The sequence below is a fragment of the Pan paniscus genome, chromosome 3, assembly GCF_029289425.2.
Source record: "Pan paniscus chromosome 3, NHGRI_mPanPan1-v2.0_pri, whole genome shotgun sequence".
NCBI lineage: Eukaryota > Metazoa > Chordata > Mammalia > Primates > Hominidae > Pan > Pan paniscus.
This window is the reverse complement of record NC_073252.2, coordinates 78,866,997-78,881,399: the sequence shown is the minus strand read 5'-3', so window position 1 is coordinate 78,881,399 and position 14,403 is coordinate 78,866,997. Positions and strand designations below refer to the sequence as shown.

At 43.7% G+C, this 14,403-nt stretch overlaps 1 protein-coding gene across 1 annotated transcript in view; it reads left to right on the top strand.

Moving 5' to 3' along the window:
* Positions 1 to 2,510: 2,510 nt before the first annotated feature.
* Positions 2,511 to 14,403, top strand: part of CWH43 (cell wall biogenesis 43 C-terminal homolog) — a 64,994-nt gene continuing 53,101 nt past the window's right edge. Inside the window, exons 1-5 of the mRNA XM_063603823.1 lie at positions 2,511 to 2,628; positions 4,631 to 4,822; positions 7,608 to 7,728; positions 8,090 to 8,244; positions 10,770 to 10,971. Coding sequence (XP_063459893.1) covers positions 2,586 to 2,628; positions 4,631 to 4,822; positions 7,608 to 7,728; positions 8,090 to 8,244; positions 10,770 to 10,971 — 713 coding nt within the window. The 5' untranslated portion in view covers positions 2,511 to 2,585. The remainder of the gene's footprint in view (positions 2,629 to 4,630; positions 4,823 to 7,607; positions 7,729 to 8,089; positions 8,245 to 10,769; positions 10,972 to 14,403) is intronic.

Here is a 14,403-nt window from a genome sequence, read left to right as displayed (position 1 = left end):
CATCTCACAGCAGTTAGAATGGTGATCATTAAAAAGTCAGGAAACAACAAATGCTGGAGAGGATGTGGACAAACAGGAATGCTTTTACACTGTTGATGGCAGTGTAAATTAGTTCAACCATCGTGGAAGACAGTGGGGCAGTTTCACAAGGATCTAGAACCAGAAATACCATTTGACCCAGCAATCCCATTACTGGGTATACACCCAAAGGATTATAAATCATTCTACTATAAAGACACATGCACACATATGTTTATTGCAGCACTATTAACAATAGCAAAGACTTGGAACAACCCAAATGCCCATCAATGATAGACTGGTTAAAGAAAATGTGGCACATATACACCGTAGAATACTATGCAGCCATGAAAAAGAATGAGTTCATGTCCTTTTCAGGGACATGAATGAAGCTGGAAACCATCATTCTCAGCAAACTAACACAAGAACTGAAAACCAAACACCTCATGTTTCTCACTCATAAGTGGGAGTTGAACAATGAGAACACATGGCCACAAGGAGGGGAACATCACACACCCGGGCCTGTCGTAGGGGGGTTGGGGGCTAGCGGAGGGATAGCATTAAGAGAAATACCTAATGTAGATGACAGGTTGATGGGTGCAGCAAACCGCCATGGCATGTGTATACCTGTGTAACAAACCTGCACGTTCTGCACTTGTATCCCAGAACTTCATTGTGTACATTGTCTTTTCACTTTCTTGATGGAGTCTTTTGAAGCAAAAAGCTTTTAATTTTAATGAAGTCCAAGTTACCTATTATTTCTTTTGTTGCTTGTGCTTTGGCATTTTATATATAATAGGAATCCATTGCCTAATTCAAGATCGTGAAGATTTACTTTGATGTTTTCTTCCAAGAGTTTTACAGTTTTATTTCTTACATTTAGGTCTTTGATCCATTTCGAGTTCATATTTGTATATGGTGTGAAATATGGATCCAACTTTATTCTTTTGCATACAGATAGTAGTCATAGAATCATTTTTTTGAAAAGACTCTTCCCTGTGGAATTGTCTTGGCAAGTTTGTGAAACTCATTTGACCCTAAAAGGGGGTTTTTATCTCCAGTCTCTCACTTCTATTCCATTAATCTATGTATCTACCCTTGAGATTGAGAGAGCTAGTAATTAACCGATTAAGAACTGTTTACTTGGTCAGGCGCGGTGGCTGACGCTGGTAATCCCAGCACTTTGGGCGGCGGAGGAGGGTGGATCATGAGGTCAGGAGTTTGAGACCAGCCTGGCCAATATGGTGAAACCTCGTCTTTACTAAAAATACAAAAATTACCTGGGTGTGGTGGCACGTGCCTGTAGTCCCAGCTGCGCGAGAGGCTGAGGCAGGAGAATCGCTTGAACCCAGGAGGCGGAGGTTGCAGTGAGCCGAGATTATGCCACCGCCCTCCAGCCTGGGCTACAGAGCAGGACTCCGTCTCAAACACAACAAAACAGAAAAAACCTCTTTGCTCAATACTCCTATGGACTTAATAGCAATGATTGCTGCTAATGTGATTCTAATACTTTTTGGGCATGCCATCATTGTTTAATTTCAGAGCAAACTTTCTGGAACTGATAAATAATAAGCTCTTCTTAAGAAATTAAAGTGCATTAAAATAAATTGCTTTCAGGGGTTCTTAAACAAGTTCAACACATCCAGGAGTGTGATACATTTGAGCGAGAAATAGCTGGCCTAGTTCACTCTCCACATTAATCAGAACGTCTCCCACCTTCTTTTTAGGGATAAGCACTCTCAAATATCATTATTCATAAACTAGGGGAGGGTCGGGTTTCCACTCGCATCAGTTACTTTCTCTCCCCTGAGAATATCTTGCAGCCGCTGGAATTTTGGGCCCCTTTGCTAGGAGGCAATTAACAAATTGCATTTTTACTATCAAAGCTGAGAGTGGCCCAGCAGTGGCCCTGGCCCTGCCGGCACGCTTCCGATGCGTCGCCCTGGCCTGAAGATCGCCACGGTCGGGTTCGCGCCCCGTGGTCCCCTAAGGCTTCCAGGGCGCTGGAGCCGGTGCAGGTCCTCCAGGGTCCCCATCTGGGTCTCCAGCGGTCCTTTCTCTCTGCCTTCTCCTCGCAGAGCACCCCGTGGGCCTAGTCTAAACGAGGGCACCACTGGTCCGGAGTTGCACTTGTTCGCTCCCTCCTGGGCTCTGGCAGCGCTGCATCCGCGGGGTTGCTTCGGGTTCGGGCCCAATAGCAGAGTCAGAGCCGAGACGCATGTCCTCTGCGCCGGCCAAGGGTGCCGCTGGGGCTCGCGCCAAGGAGGCAAAGGCGGGGACCAGAGGCGCCGGAGGCGGCGCAACGCGCACAGGTGGCGCCCGGCCTGGCCAGGCTCTGGCAGGCGAGGCTGGGTGTGGTCGGGAAGGGGCGGGCGGACCGGCCCCACCCTGCCTCGGTTCGGCAAGTGGGTCAGCTGGCTGGGGCTCACGTGGCAACCGGACGCGGGAACGAGGGGCGCGGACGCAGGCCCGGGAGGACGCGGCGGCGGGAACCTGGGGGCGCAGGGCTAGGGCAGCGGGCCCGACCCGCACGGCTTTCCTGGAAAGCGCTGCCCCTCGCCGCGGCGATGCCCTCGCTGTGGAGAGAAATCCTCTTGGAGTCGCTGCTGGGTAAGCCGAAGCCCCTCGCCGCGAGTTCGCGGGTGCCAGCTCCCCGGGCCATGTCCAGAGCCGTGGAGCTAGGCCAGGTTGGCTGAGTTCAGGTAGGAGGAAAAGGGCGCTCCGTGCCCAGAGTGGAGATGCTTATCGTCCCCTGGGAACTTTTCCTACTGAAGGGAATAAAGGAAAAGACCTAGATTGAAGTCTTCAAGCTGAGTCTGCGAGGCGCCCGCGGGAGACCCCGTCGCCCGAGTTCCCAGCAGCCCTGGGATTGTGCCCAAGGAGCGCGAATTCTCCTCGTGTCGGCCTTGACCCCGCGCGGCCGGTACCGTCCCCAAAGCCCCCCACCCGTGGCCTTTAAGTTTAACTTAATACAGTTCAGTGCTGAACTTTAAAATTCAGAAGGAAAGGGGCACCCGTTTTCCCCAGGAGCTGTAGGTGGACACTGGGCGGCAGCTGCTGCCGTGGGCTGGGCCCAGGACAAGTGGCCTTGGTGTCGGCTGCACACTTGGGCATTTGGCGAAAAGCATCAGACTCGAGTCTCATCTGCTCTCTCACCAGCTTTACAAAATCCCGAGGACAATTTTATTGGTGTAATTCTGTCGGAGCTGTGTGAGTAATAAAGTCAAAGTTCCCAGACAAACATTTGGGATATTGCTAGAATCCCCTGTTCGTTACAAAACAAAGATCCCTCTGGTCTGGGTGGGGCGCCTTCCTGAGAACTTGATTTTCTGGGAGCTGGTAATTCTCGGGAGTGCTTCAGACTATTTTTTTCTGGCTCAGCCTGTATCTATAAGTTGGGAGATGTACAGTGCCTAGCATTCAATAAGTACCTCAGGTGCTAGGTACTCAGTGCACTTGATCTCATTTAATCCTCCCAACAACACTGTGAAGGGGTTGAAAGTCCTATTTTGCTGATTAAGAAGGGGAGGTTGGAAAGTCAGTTGGTAGAAAGTTCCCACGCCTAGTGGTTAGACCGGCTACCTTTGGAGCCAGGCTGCTTAGAGTTAGGGCAACTCTGACATTTGCTACGTGTGTAACCTTAGGTACTCACTTAACTTTCTGAGTCTCAGTGTTTTGTTTGTTGTTTTGTTCTTGCTTAGTTAGTTTTTGCATTTATAAGAGGGGAGCGGAAATAGTACCCGCCTCATAGCATATGGGGCTGTATAAGGAATGAGACAGATGGTACATGTTAATACTTAGCACAGACCCTAGTGCATGGCAAGTGCCCATAGCGTTAATTATCATTATTGCTCAAGATTATACAGCAGCTGTTGGCAGAGGTACAACTTACTTCAGATCTGGGTATTCCACTACCCAGCACTGCCTCATAAGGATTGGACTGAAAATGGTCTACTCAAGGGAACGACTGCTGCCTCACTCAAGTGCTTTTGGGTGTAGTCTGGGGATGGAGGAGGGAGTCCTGCTGCTTGCTGCACTTTTGGACTCTCACAATATTTTTCATTATACAGGGGACAACTTAGGTAAGAAAATTTTGTCAGTCAGGGTCCTGACGGGATGCTAAATTCAACTCAGATGGTCCAAATGAATAGGACTTAATAAAGAGACTGTCTACAGCCATATGGGCAAGGGAAAGGAACACACAAGGGATGTTGAGAGACTCACGGCAGCAGGAAGCCATCCTCTACTGGGGCCTGATGCGAGGAGTGGGAGAATATGTACATTTCACCAGAAATTTCACTTCTGGGTATATATCCTACAGATATACTCAGTGTCATGTGTTACATAGTGACATTTCACGAGGAAATTGCCATTGCTTTTCTGTCCATCAGTCTCTTAAGCACAACACAGTCAGTGCAGTGAGTTCTGCGGATCCCTACACAGGTGTAGAGCTCTTGTTTTGTTCCATGTCAGTGGAGACAACTGGAACCCAGTTCAGGCCAGAGTCATGAAGAAGAATGACCAGCCCAAGCGGCTGGAGTGGAGGGACAGGACTGTCGTTAGAAACAATGCTGAAGTTACACTTTCTCTCTTTAACTTTTTTTTTTTGTAGGATGTGTTTCTTGGTCTCTCTACCATGACCTGGGACCGATGATCTATTACTTTCCTTTGCAAACACTAGAACTCACTGGGCTTGAAGGTTTTAGTATAGCATTTCTTTCTCCAATATTCCTAACAATTACTCCTTTCTGGAAATTGGTTAACAAGAAGTGGATGCTAACCCTGCTGAGGATAATCACTATTGGTAAGATTTAAAAGAGTTTCTTTAAGTTGTTTTTTTTAAGTTAAAAATCAAGTGAGATTATGTAGACTGTTCTTTGAATACTAAATATTTGAATTTAAAAAATCAGAAATTTCTCTTTCCCTTACCACTATCTTAGAAGAGCTTTAGTAATTGGAAGACTAGACTGACAGTCAATGTGTTTTACATTTCCATTGTTTTTGCCAGACTAGAAAGACCTAAAAATCACTGCAATGAGTAGGGGAAAGACACCTTAAAGAACTGATCAGCTCTTGAATACATTGTGTTTTCCTTTCCAACTGTGACGTAACACTCAGGAGCCATTTAAAAAAGTTTGTTAAATAATAATTCACAAGAAATGTGAAAATTATGATGAAAAACACCACAGTAAGCAGTCAAACAAGAAACTAGGAAAAATATTTGCAACTCTTTCAGCCAAAGGGCTAATTTCTCTTATATATAGAGTTCCTACAAACCAATAATAAAAAGAGACCAACAACTCAATAGAAAAGGGGGCACAGGATCTGATCAGTTCACTGGAAAGGAAATACAATTAGTTCTTAAAAATGGAATCAAATGTATAGGTCATAAATTATACACATACAGATATGTTTATCTAGAGTTTGACAAGTAGATTGGCAAAGAACAGCTGAGTCTGACTGCACTGTGCAGTAGGGGTGGGGAAACAGGCACTCATACATTGCTTGTGTGAGTGTCCATTGGCACAACCTCTATGAAGAACAATTTAGCAGTATTATCAAAATTACAAATATGCATATTTCACCAGAAATTCCACTTCTAGGAATATATCCTACAGATATACTCACAGTCATGCGTTGCTTAGTGACATTTCACTAGGATGTTGCCATCGCACAACACAGTCAGAGCAGTGAGTTCTGTGGATCCCCACAAAGGTATAGAGCTCTTGTTTTGTTTTGTGTCAGTAAAGATGAAGTCTTGCTATGTTGCTCAGGCTGGTCTCCAATTCCTGAGCTCAAGCCATTCTCCCTGGCCTCCCACAGTGCTGAGATTATAGGTGTGAGCCACTGCTCATGGCCTAGAGCTCTTGTTTTTAAAACAACTCAGGCTCAGAAGGATAGTGGTAAAAACTCCTGAAAAGTGTGCCCTTTACAAAGTTGGTGTCCATAGGAATTGAAAGACATGTCAAATGGTCTTGAAATTTTCAGCTCCAGAAATAACAAATGAAGTTTCCTACCCTTAACTGAGTATATATTAATTGATTTCAACTGGCATTGGCTTACAGTATCCTTACATGAACCACCGTAGCTCCGAGTCTTGCAAGATTCATTTCCTTATCACACTTCAGGTTGATTTTATGGGAGTGATCTCATAGGTGGTACTTTCTTGTCACCTTTGGTGCTGCCTATGTGGGCCTTACCTATAGATCCACAGACTGAGTAGTTACTGGGACAGTTTCCATTACTTAAGCCCATTTTTGGCCCAGTAACTTCTCGTGATGGTAAGGGATGTGATATAAAATAAGTTTGGGGTAGATATTGTATTTTATTTCGATGCTTCCTATTCCCTTTTCACTTTCTTCCTCCATGAAAACCCATCCCCTTGAGCAGAAGTAGATTTATATTTGGAAATATGGAATAGATAGGGAACATTACTCAGAGTTGAGGAGGAAGTGGCCAATCTCTGCTAAATGCTGTTCCGGGTGACCATTGAGCTTTGTTGTTGCTAACAGAGGCTAAAGTAAGCCACGATTTGTCTTAAAACTCCCTTCAAATACTTCTTAAGGACATGAAACAACTTTGTTTTTAGAGTCCTGAGATATTCTTATATAAATACAGAGAGGATCTGAGCATTACATGCCATCTCACTTCTGGCACCTCAGATATTTTAGGTTAATTACTGTGTAATTAACTATGAAACCAGTTCATACTCCTATCAATTTAGATTATTTTTGACCCACCAGAAAGGCTGTAATCAAAAAAGACAGACAAGAATAAGTGTTGACAAGGATGTGGGGAAATTGGAACCTTCACACATTACTGGTAGAAATATAAGAAATATAAAATGGCACAGCTGCTTTGGCAAAGCGTGATAGAAGCAGTTATCATATGATCTAACAACTCTACTCCTTGGTATGTACCCAAGAAAAATGGAAACATCTGTTCACACATAAACTTGTACACGAATGTTCATAGCAGCATTATTCATGAGAGCCACAAAATGGAAACAACCTAAATGCCCATCAACTGATACATGGATAAACAAAATGTGGTATATACATGCAATGGAATATTATATAGCTATGAGAAATAATGAAACACTGATACATGCTACAACCTGGATGCACCCTGAAAACGTTATGCTAAGGGAAAGAAGGCAGTCACAAAAGGCCACATATTATACAATTTAATATGAAGTGCCCAGAATAGGAAAAATTCACAGAGACAGAAAATAGATTAGTGGTTGCCAGAGGCTAGGGCATGTGGAGAGAAGGGAATGAGAAGTGACCTGCTAATGGGGATGGGGTTTCTTTTTGGGGTGATGAAATTGTTCTGGAATTAGATAATGGTGATTGTTGCACAACTTTATGAGTATACTAAAAACCATTGAATTGTATATTTTAACATGGTGACTTTTATGATATGTGAATTGTATTTCAATAAAAATTTTAAATACATATATAAAATTATACATCAACTCTGTCTTCCTGAGTATAAAGATGGTATCAGATAACATGCATCAAATGCAGATCACGGAGTTCCAATCCATACTTGCCAGAAATGCTTAGCTCTCCCTATTTTGTTTGTAGGCAGCATAGCCTCCTTCCAGGCTCCAAATGCCAAACTTCGACTGATGGTTCTTGCGCTTGGGGTGTCTTCCTCACTGATAGTGCAAGCTGTGACTTGGTGGTCAGGAAGTCATTTGCAAAGGTATGGTTAATGTTTCATGTACTTATAGACAAACAAGTATAACCAGTTACCAAAGGGAAACCTGGGGCCAGGAGTTCCAGGTTATAGTTTTTACCTTCCATATGACCTTGTCAAAGTCTCCTTTTTTTTCCTTTTCCCAAAACAAGGACATGAATACTTGCCATCAATCTCAATAAGGTTTTGAAAATTAAAGAATTATAGCAAGTTGCTGAAGTTGCTATATAGAGGCTAAATCACATTCATTATTGCAAATTACCAATAAGACTATTTCAGCTACTTATTCTATGAAACTGAAATTCATGATGGACATAGTACATTGAGTCCACATAAAAAGTGTTTAAAAATACTTTTGCACTTACAGGTACCTCAGAATTTGGGGATTCATTTTAGGACAGATTGTTCTTGTTGTTCTACGCATATGGTATACTTCACTAAACCCAATCTGGAGTTATCAGATGTCCAACAAAGTGATATTGACATTAAGTGCCATAGCCACACTTGATCGTATTGGCACAGGTAATACTGTAACTTAGGAATTTTCTCTTTTGCAGAGCTTACCTTTCCTATGTGAATGTTGCACATCTTGGAAAGAAAATCTATAAAAGTAGTCTTTCTGCATTATATCTATATTTCAGCTTTTTCTTCCTCTGAAATAATAATTGGTGCAGCCAGTGGGCTATTTGCTAAGCAGGAGGCACATTTTCCTTGCCTGTACAGACAGAGGGTGAAAATAAAATACCATTACTGGTTTGTAGCACTGTGGCAGTGGGAGACGAGAACCAGGCCTCATATCCCAGCTGGCATTCAGCTCTGTCTTCCTCCTTCTTTCCCCTGGTCAGGGCTCTCTAGGATGGGATTCTCCATCCTCCACCTCCACACTGACCTCAGTACATCTGTAACACTAGGGAAAGTTTCTGTCACGTATGGCTGTCACTGGAACTCCCTGGGTTTTTTTCCCCAGAGGTCTGAAGCTCCAAATCTAAGAATTGAAAAGATAAGAAACCTTGCATATGCGTACCGACTTTCCAATCACCTGTCTCTCCCAGGGGCCAGCTTTCTCCGAGACAGAAACATGCCCAGCTTAGAGTTTGTTTCATAAACCAACCCGAGACTCTTATAAAAAGAAGGGAGAGGTATTAGTGGATTCTAGTTAACTTGCTCCTAGCTTTTTGTGTAACTCTCAGTGAGTCACTGTTCTTCTGTAACTACAAGGTGAAATCTCACAGACTAATGGAAGTTTAGAGGGTATTGGCTCACCAAAAAGTGCTTGTATAATTCCCCCTGTGGCCCCTAGTTTGGCATGAAATGAGAATAGAGGGAAATTATGTCAGTAAATTGGCCGTGTGATGTTAATAGTAGAAGACTTAGAACTCTGTCTGGTCCCCTAACTTATGTTTTACATTCATATCTAGAGGCAGAGACTCGGGCAGCCCATTTTGCCGGTACAGCCTGATAAAGATCTGAACTTCAGGGTACTGTTTACATTTCCTGACTTTTCTTCTATCTGGCCTCTGTTTTAAATGTATGTGACCCAGTTCCTGGCTGGGTCCCTTCCTCCATTTCTGCTCTGTGCCTTCCTTTATAAAACTGACTGTTCACCCTGCACCTTCTCAGCCTATCTGAGCATACCAAGTATTTTTTGTAGTTTCCTTTGAAGATTTGTTGGGTCCTGGGTGGGGGTGGAGTCACCCACTGTAATACACTGCATTTTACTCAGCAAATTCAGTTTAGATGGCTCTTTTTCCTCAAAACTCTCTGCTGAGCCCCCAGACCCCTGGCCTCCCTTCTGTCACCACCACCTTCTCCCATTCCATCCCATCCCCATAGCTCTCGGCTCTGCCCCTCCTCACTCTGATCCTGTTAATGTCAGAGAAGCTTTCTTGGGAAATTAGACTGCCAGCCATACAGTCAGACCCTAAGACCTTCCTTCTGTCCTGTAGAGGGCTGGATGGGGTCACAAAGCATCTGCCCAATAGGCTCTCTCTGTTTCTACGAAGAAGTCCTCCTGCTGGCATCTTCTCCAGTTGTTACAGTTTTGTGTGTGAAGTCATTGCTGTGACGAATTGGACCTCTTGGTTAAACAGTACCAAAGAGCTACACTGCCTAAGCTCCAATCCCAGGTTCCTAGGTTATCTTTACTAGCTGTGTGAACTTGGAAAGGCTACCTGATCTCTCTGTGTCTGTTTTCTTGTTTTTGAGATGGAGTTTCACTCTTGTTGCCCGGGCTGGAGTGCAGTGTCACGATCTCAGCGCACTGCAACCCCTGCCTCCCAGGTTCAAGCGATTCTCCTGACTCAGCCTCCCGAGTAGCTGGGATTACAGGCGTCTGCCACCGTGCCCGGCTAACTTTTTTTTTTGTATTTTTAGTAGAGACAGGGTTTCACCATGTTGGCCAGGCTGGTTTCAAACTCCTGACCTCAGGTGATCCACCTGCCTTGGCCTCCCAAAGTGCTGGGATTACAGGCTCGAGCCACTGCATCTGGCCCTGTTTTCTAATTTGTAATATAGGATTAATAGTAGAGCCTACCTCATAAAGTTGTGAAAGTTAAATGAGTTAATATAAAGTTAATATACAGGGCTTGGAAGAGGGGTTGGTGCACAGTGGCTGCCCAGTCAATGCACTAAATTACTCTGCACCCACAGAGGGTTAGATGAGAGCCCTGTTCTTTGGGAGGAAGCAGCTTGTGTACTGGAAATGTTCCACTCAATTTGTACAACATTTGTTCACAAACACAAACACTTTTTCTGCAATGCGTTAGCTTCACATGAAGCAAATAATTTTCTGCATTTTCACCTGTTGAATTCCAAAATGCCTTTTCTCCCTTAAACCATTCCTTATCTGGCCTGCATGGAATTATGTCTCCCACTAAATAGCTGTCAGCATGTTTAGCATCACATTGTAGTTGCATGTCTCATCTCCTCTTCCGAAGTAAGCTTCTTGAAGCCAAATACCATTTCTTCCTTGCTAAAAGTCTGCTAAATATAGAGCGCAAATTTCCATATAACTAAACTTTTTCCATATATGTATTTTTTAATTCTAGATGGTGACTGCAGTAAACCTGAAGAAAAGAAGACTGGTGAGGTAGCCAGGGGGATGGCCTCTAGACCCAACTGGCTGCTGGCAGGGGCTGCTTTTGGTAGCCTTGTGTTCCTCACCCACTGGGTTTTTGGAGAAGTCTCTCTTGTTTCCAGATGGGCAGTGAGTGGGCATCCACATCCAGGGCCAGATCCTAACCCATTTGGGTGAGTTTGGGCTTGGAAGCAATCACAAAATCGGCAGTTATGCCTGGAGGAAGCAATGCCTCCTTTGTCAGACAGCTAGGTCTGTGCTAGCCAGATATTTCATACCACTCTCCCTAGATATCAGAATGTGGCATGAAATTATTGTGTGCTCTGGAGAGAAGGGCACTAGAAGGGTCTTTTCCTCTGTGCAGAAGGATTGCTGAAAAGTAGATGTGGGAGGCCCAGTGGTGGTGCACAGCTAAGTAAGAGGTTCCCAGAGCTCCAGCATAGGCATCTCGAGGAATGCCTGCACAGAAGAGCATTCTCAGTGGTGGGAGAGGAGCAGCATTCCCTGGCCATTTCCTCCAGACCCTCTGGTTATGGTTATGGGCATTTAGTAGGATAAGACCACAGTCCCCTGAGGAGACTAGGTTGGCTGCCTGGGGCACAGATCTCTATTCTCAGCAAAGGAGGGCAGCCCCAGGAGATCCCTGCATCTTCTGGTACTTTCTTGTTCCAGCTGTGGGACAGGGACACACAGGGAATTAGTAGTCTGGAGTCAAGTGTTGGTCCTTGTGTTTGGTCCTTTTTAACTCTCTCTCTGCTCTTCCTGACACATCTTTTCTCTTGTAACTGGCTCCATCTCTTCTTGCAAAAAAATTGGAGGAATTCTTAAAAGATCTGCTTCTGATATCTTTTCTCTCTTGTAGTGCTGAATTCTTACAATTGAAGGCATGCAGCTGCCTACTGGATCTTTCCCCAGCAGGGATCTGGGCATATCCCACAGGCTTGTCAACTTCAGCTTGTCCAAATCTGAACTCAGTATTTCCCAGTCCTCCACGCATGTTCTTCTTCCCCCATGCCCAGGTCCATTTTGTCTGTCCCCCTCATCATCCAAACCTGAGACCAAGAGTTCGCCCAGAATTCTCCATCTTCCTCATTTTCTCCAACTCAGTTCTATGACTTCTCTTAGATTAACCCCTTCTTCTCTATCCCTAAGTTCATCTGCCTTAGTGGAGTCCTCACCATTTTTTCATTCAGGCTATTACTGTTGTCTCCTAATTGTCTCTCTTTAGCAGAATCTTCTCCACATGGTTCCAGAATGATCTCTGTAAAATGCAAATCTGATTCCACCACTCCTTCACTTATAACCTCTCAGCAGTTCCCCCCCCACCAATACCTGGGGAAAATACTGCCCCCAATTCTCCCATATGAGGCAGGATCTGGCCCCCCTACTTACCTTTCCAAATGCTTTCTGATCTTATCCTCCTGCTTCACCTAAGTCGAACCCACTTGCGCTTCTCTGGAAGTGCCAGACTGTTCCTGTCCCCCCTCTGCCTGGGCTTGCTTTTCTGCCTTGATGTCCTGGCAAGCCCTACTCCCTTCAAAACCCAGCACAAACATTTTCTCTGTGAATTATTCTGTTATTATCACGGGGGATCCTCCTTTATGCCACATACTATAATACTTTGAGTCAATCAATTTTTATATATGTGTTATATATGTGTACACACACACACACATATATATGTATCTGTTAGAAACTTTATATTCTGTATTACAGATTTTAAAAAATGTTTTTCTTCCTGTCTAGACACTAAGTCCCTTGAGGGCAGTGGATGGAAAAGGAATGAATGTTGATTACTTACTCTGTGTCAGGTCCTGAACAAGGACGTTTGAAAATATTATTTCATTTAGAGTCTGTATCTTCTTCCATATCTGGGAGGAAGGCAGAGAAGAAAGAAAGGAACAAAAGGCCAGAGAGGAAGGAAGAAGTTTATTCCTATGTGTTAAAGCTTAGTTTCCAAAGTTACCTGTGAAAACAAGCGTAAGTTTTGTGGCAGAGTAAAGGAAGAACTTTAATGGTAAATGGTGAGTCCTGGTAGCCAGGAGAAATTCACCATTCAACTCTGGGCCAATCATGTTACATCCCTGGCCTTGCTTTTCTCACAAGAAGAATGTAACTAAACTTCAGGGGGAAACTTTCTCACATATATAAAATCAGTGATTGCTTTTCAGACATTTCCTAATCCTGTATGTTAGAATGAGACACTGAAGACGGAACTGCAACTCACAAGACCAGCATTTCCCAAACTGTGTTCTGTGAGATGCTGGTTTCTTGAGATGTTAATGGTTACTCTGAGAAAAAGAAAATGCTTCTACAACAAATAGGTTGAGGAAATAGTGCATTTCAATCTCCTTTTCTTTGTGCTTCACAATGCACATCAGCATATTAGAGACTTTTGCAGGTTTCCTAAAGTTATTTGAACATGGAATTCTTCTTTAGAACATCTATTAATATCTGACAGAATAGGTGTGTTTCTCAGAACCAGCTTGAGAAATGTTGCATTAGGCCATCATCATGAATAGCTGGGACTACAGGCACCTGACACTACACCTGGCTAACTTAAAACTTTTTTTTTTTTTTTTTTTGTAGAGGCAAGGTCTCACTATTTTTTCCAGGCTGCTCTCAAACTCCTGACCTCAAACAATCCTCCCACCTCTGCCTCCCAAAGTGCTGGTATTACTGTCATGAGTCACTGTGCCTGGCCCTATCTGCATTATTTATTAATGGTGTTTATTATATGTCTCCCCCACTGGAATGTGAGCTCTATGGGAGAAAGGGATCGTTGTTCATTGATGCATCCCAAACACCTAGAATGGAGCCTGGCACATAGTGGGCACTCAAAAATATTTGTTGTTGATTTGGGAGTAAAAAAAGATCCACACTGTCCTTCATGGCCTCTTCTCATATTTGGTCTTCTGTAGCCCCAGGGTCATTCTTACACAGGTAGGAGCAGGCAGTAATGTGGCTAACAGCCTCATCCCAGAGCCTGAGGACAATTTTAGATTCTTAGTCCTATGTGGGCTACTGTGTATGACCTCAAGCAGGTTACTTACATGCCCTTTCCCCCAGAATTCTCCTCTGCAAAATGGGGATAATATTAGCATTTATCTTACAGGCACATGAGAATTAAATGAATAATAATTACAGGGGAAAATCTTAAAATAGTGCCTAGTATGTAGTGCATGCTATGGTTTTGAGCTTAATTTATGTGACAGCTACTTAAATGAGTCCTATGTTCTAGCTATTATTGTTTCTGGGTTTCCTTCTAAAGTTTAGTCAAATTTCTTTTTTCCTCCTCTTGCAACTTTTTGCCAAAATAGCAACAGAATAAAATAGTTTGTGGTTGTTTTAAAAGACACACAGCTATCAGTTATTTATCAAACTGATGCTGGTCTTGGGAAGGCAGAGACTCTAGGCAAGAGCAGTATTGAGGTAGAGGAAAGAAAGAAAAAAAGCAAACTAAATAGAAACCATTCCAATGACCTTTGCTTTTTGTTCTTGGCAGAATCATTTAAAATGTTACTGACCAACATGGACTGTACTTTAATAGTCTGAGAAAGCTTGGTTACTGTGTTTACATGATAAGTTGGCAGATATCATTGATC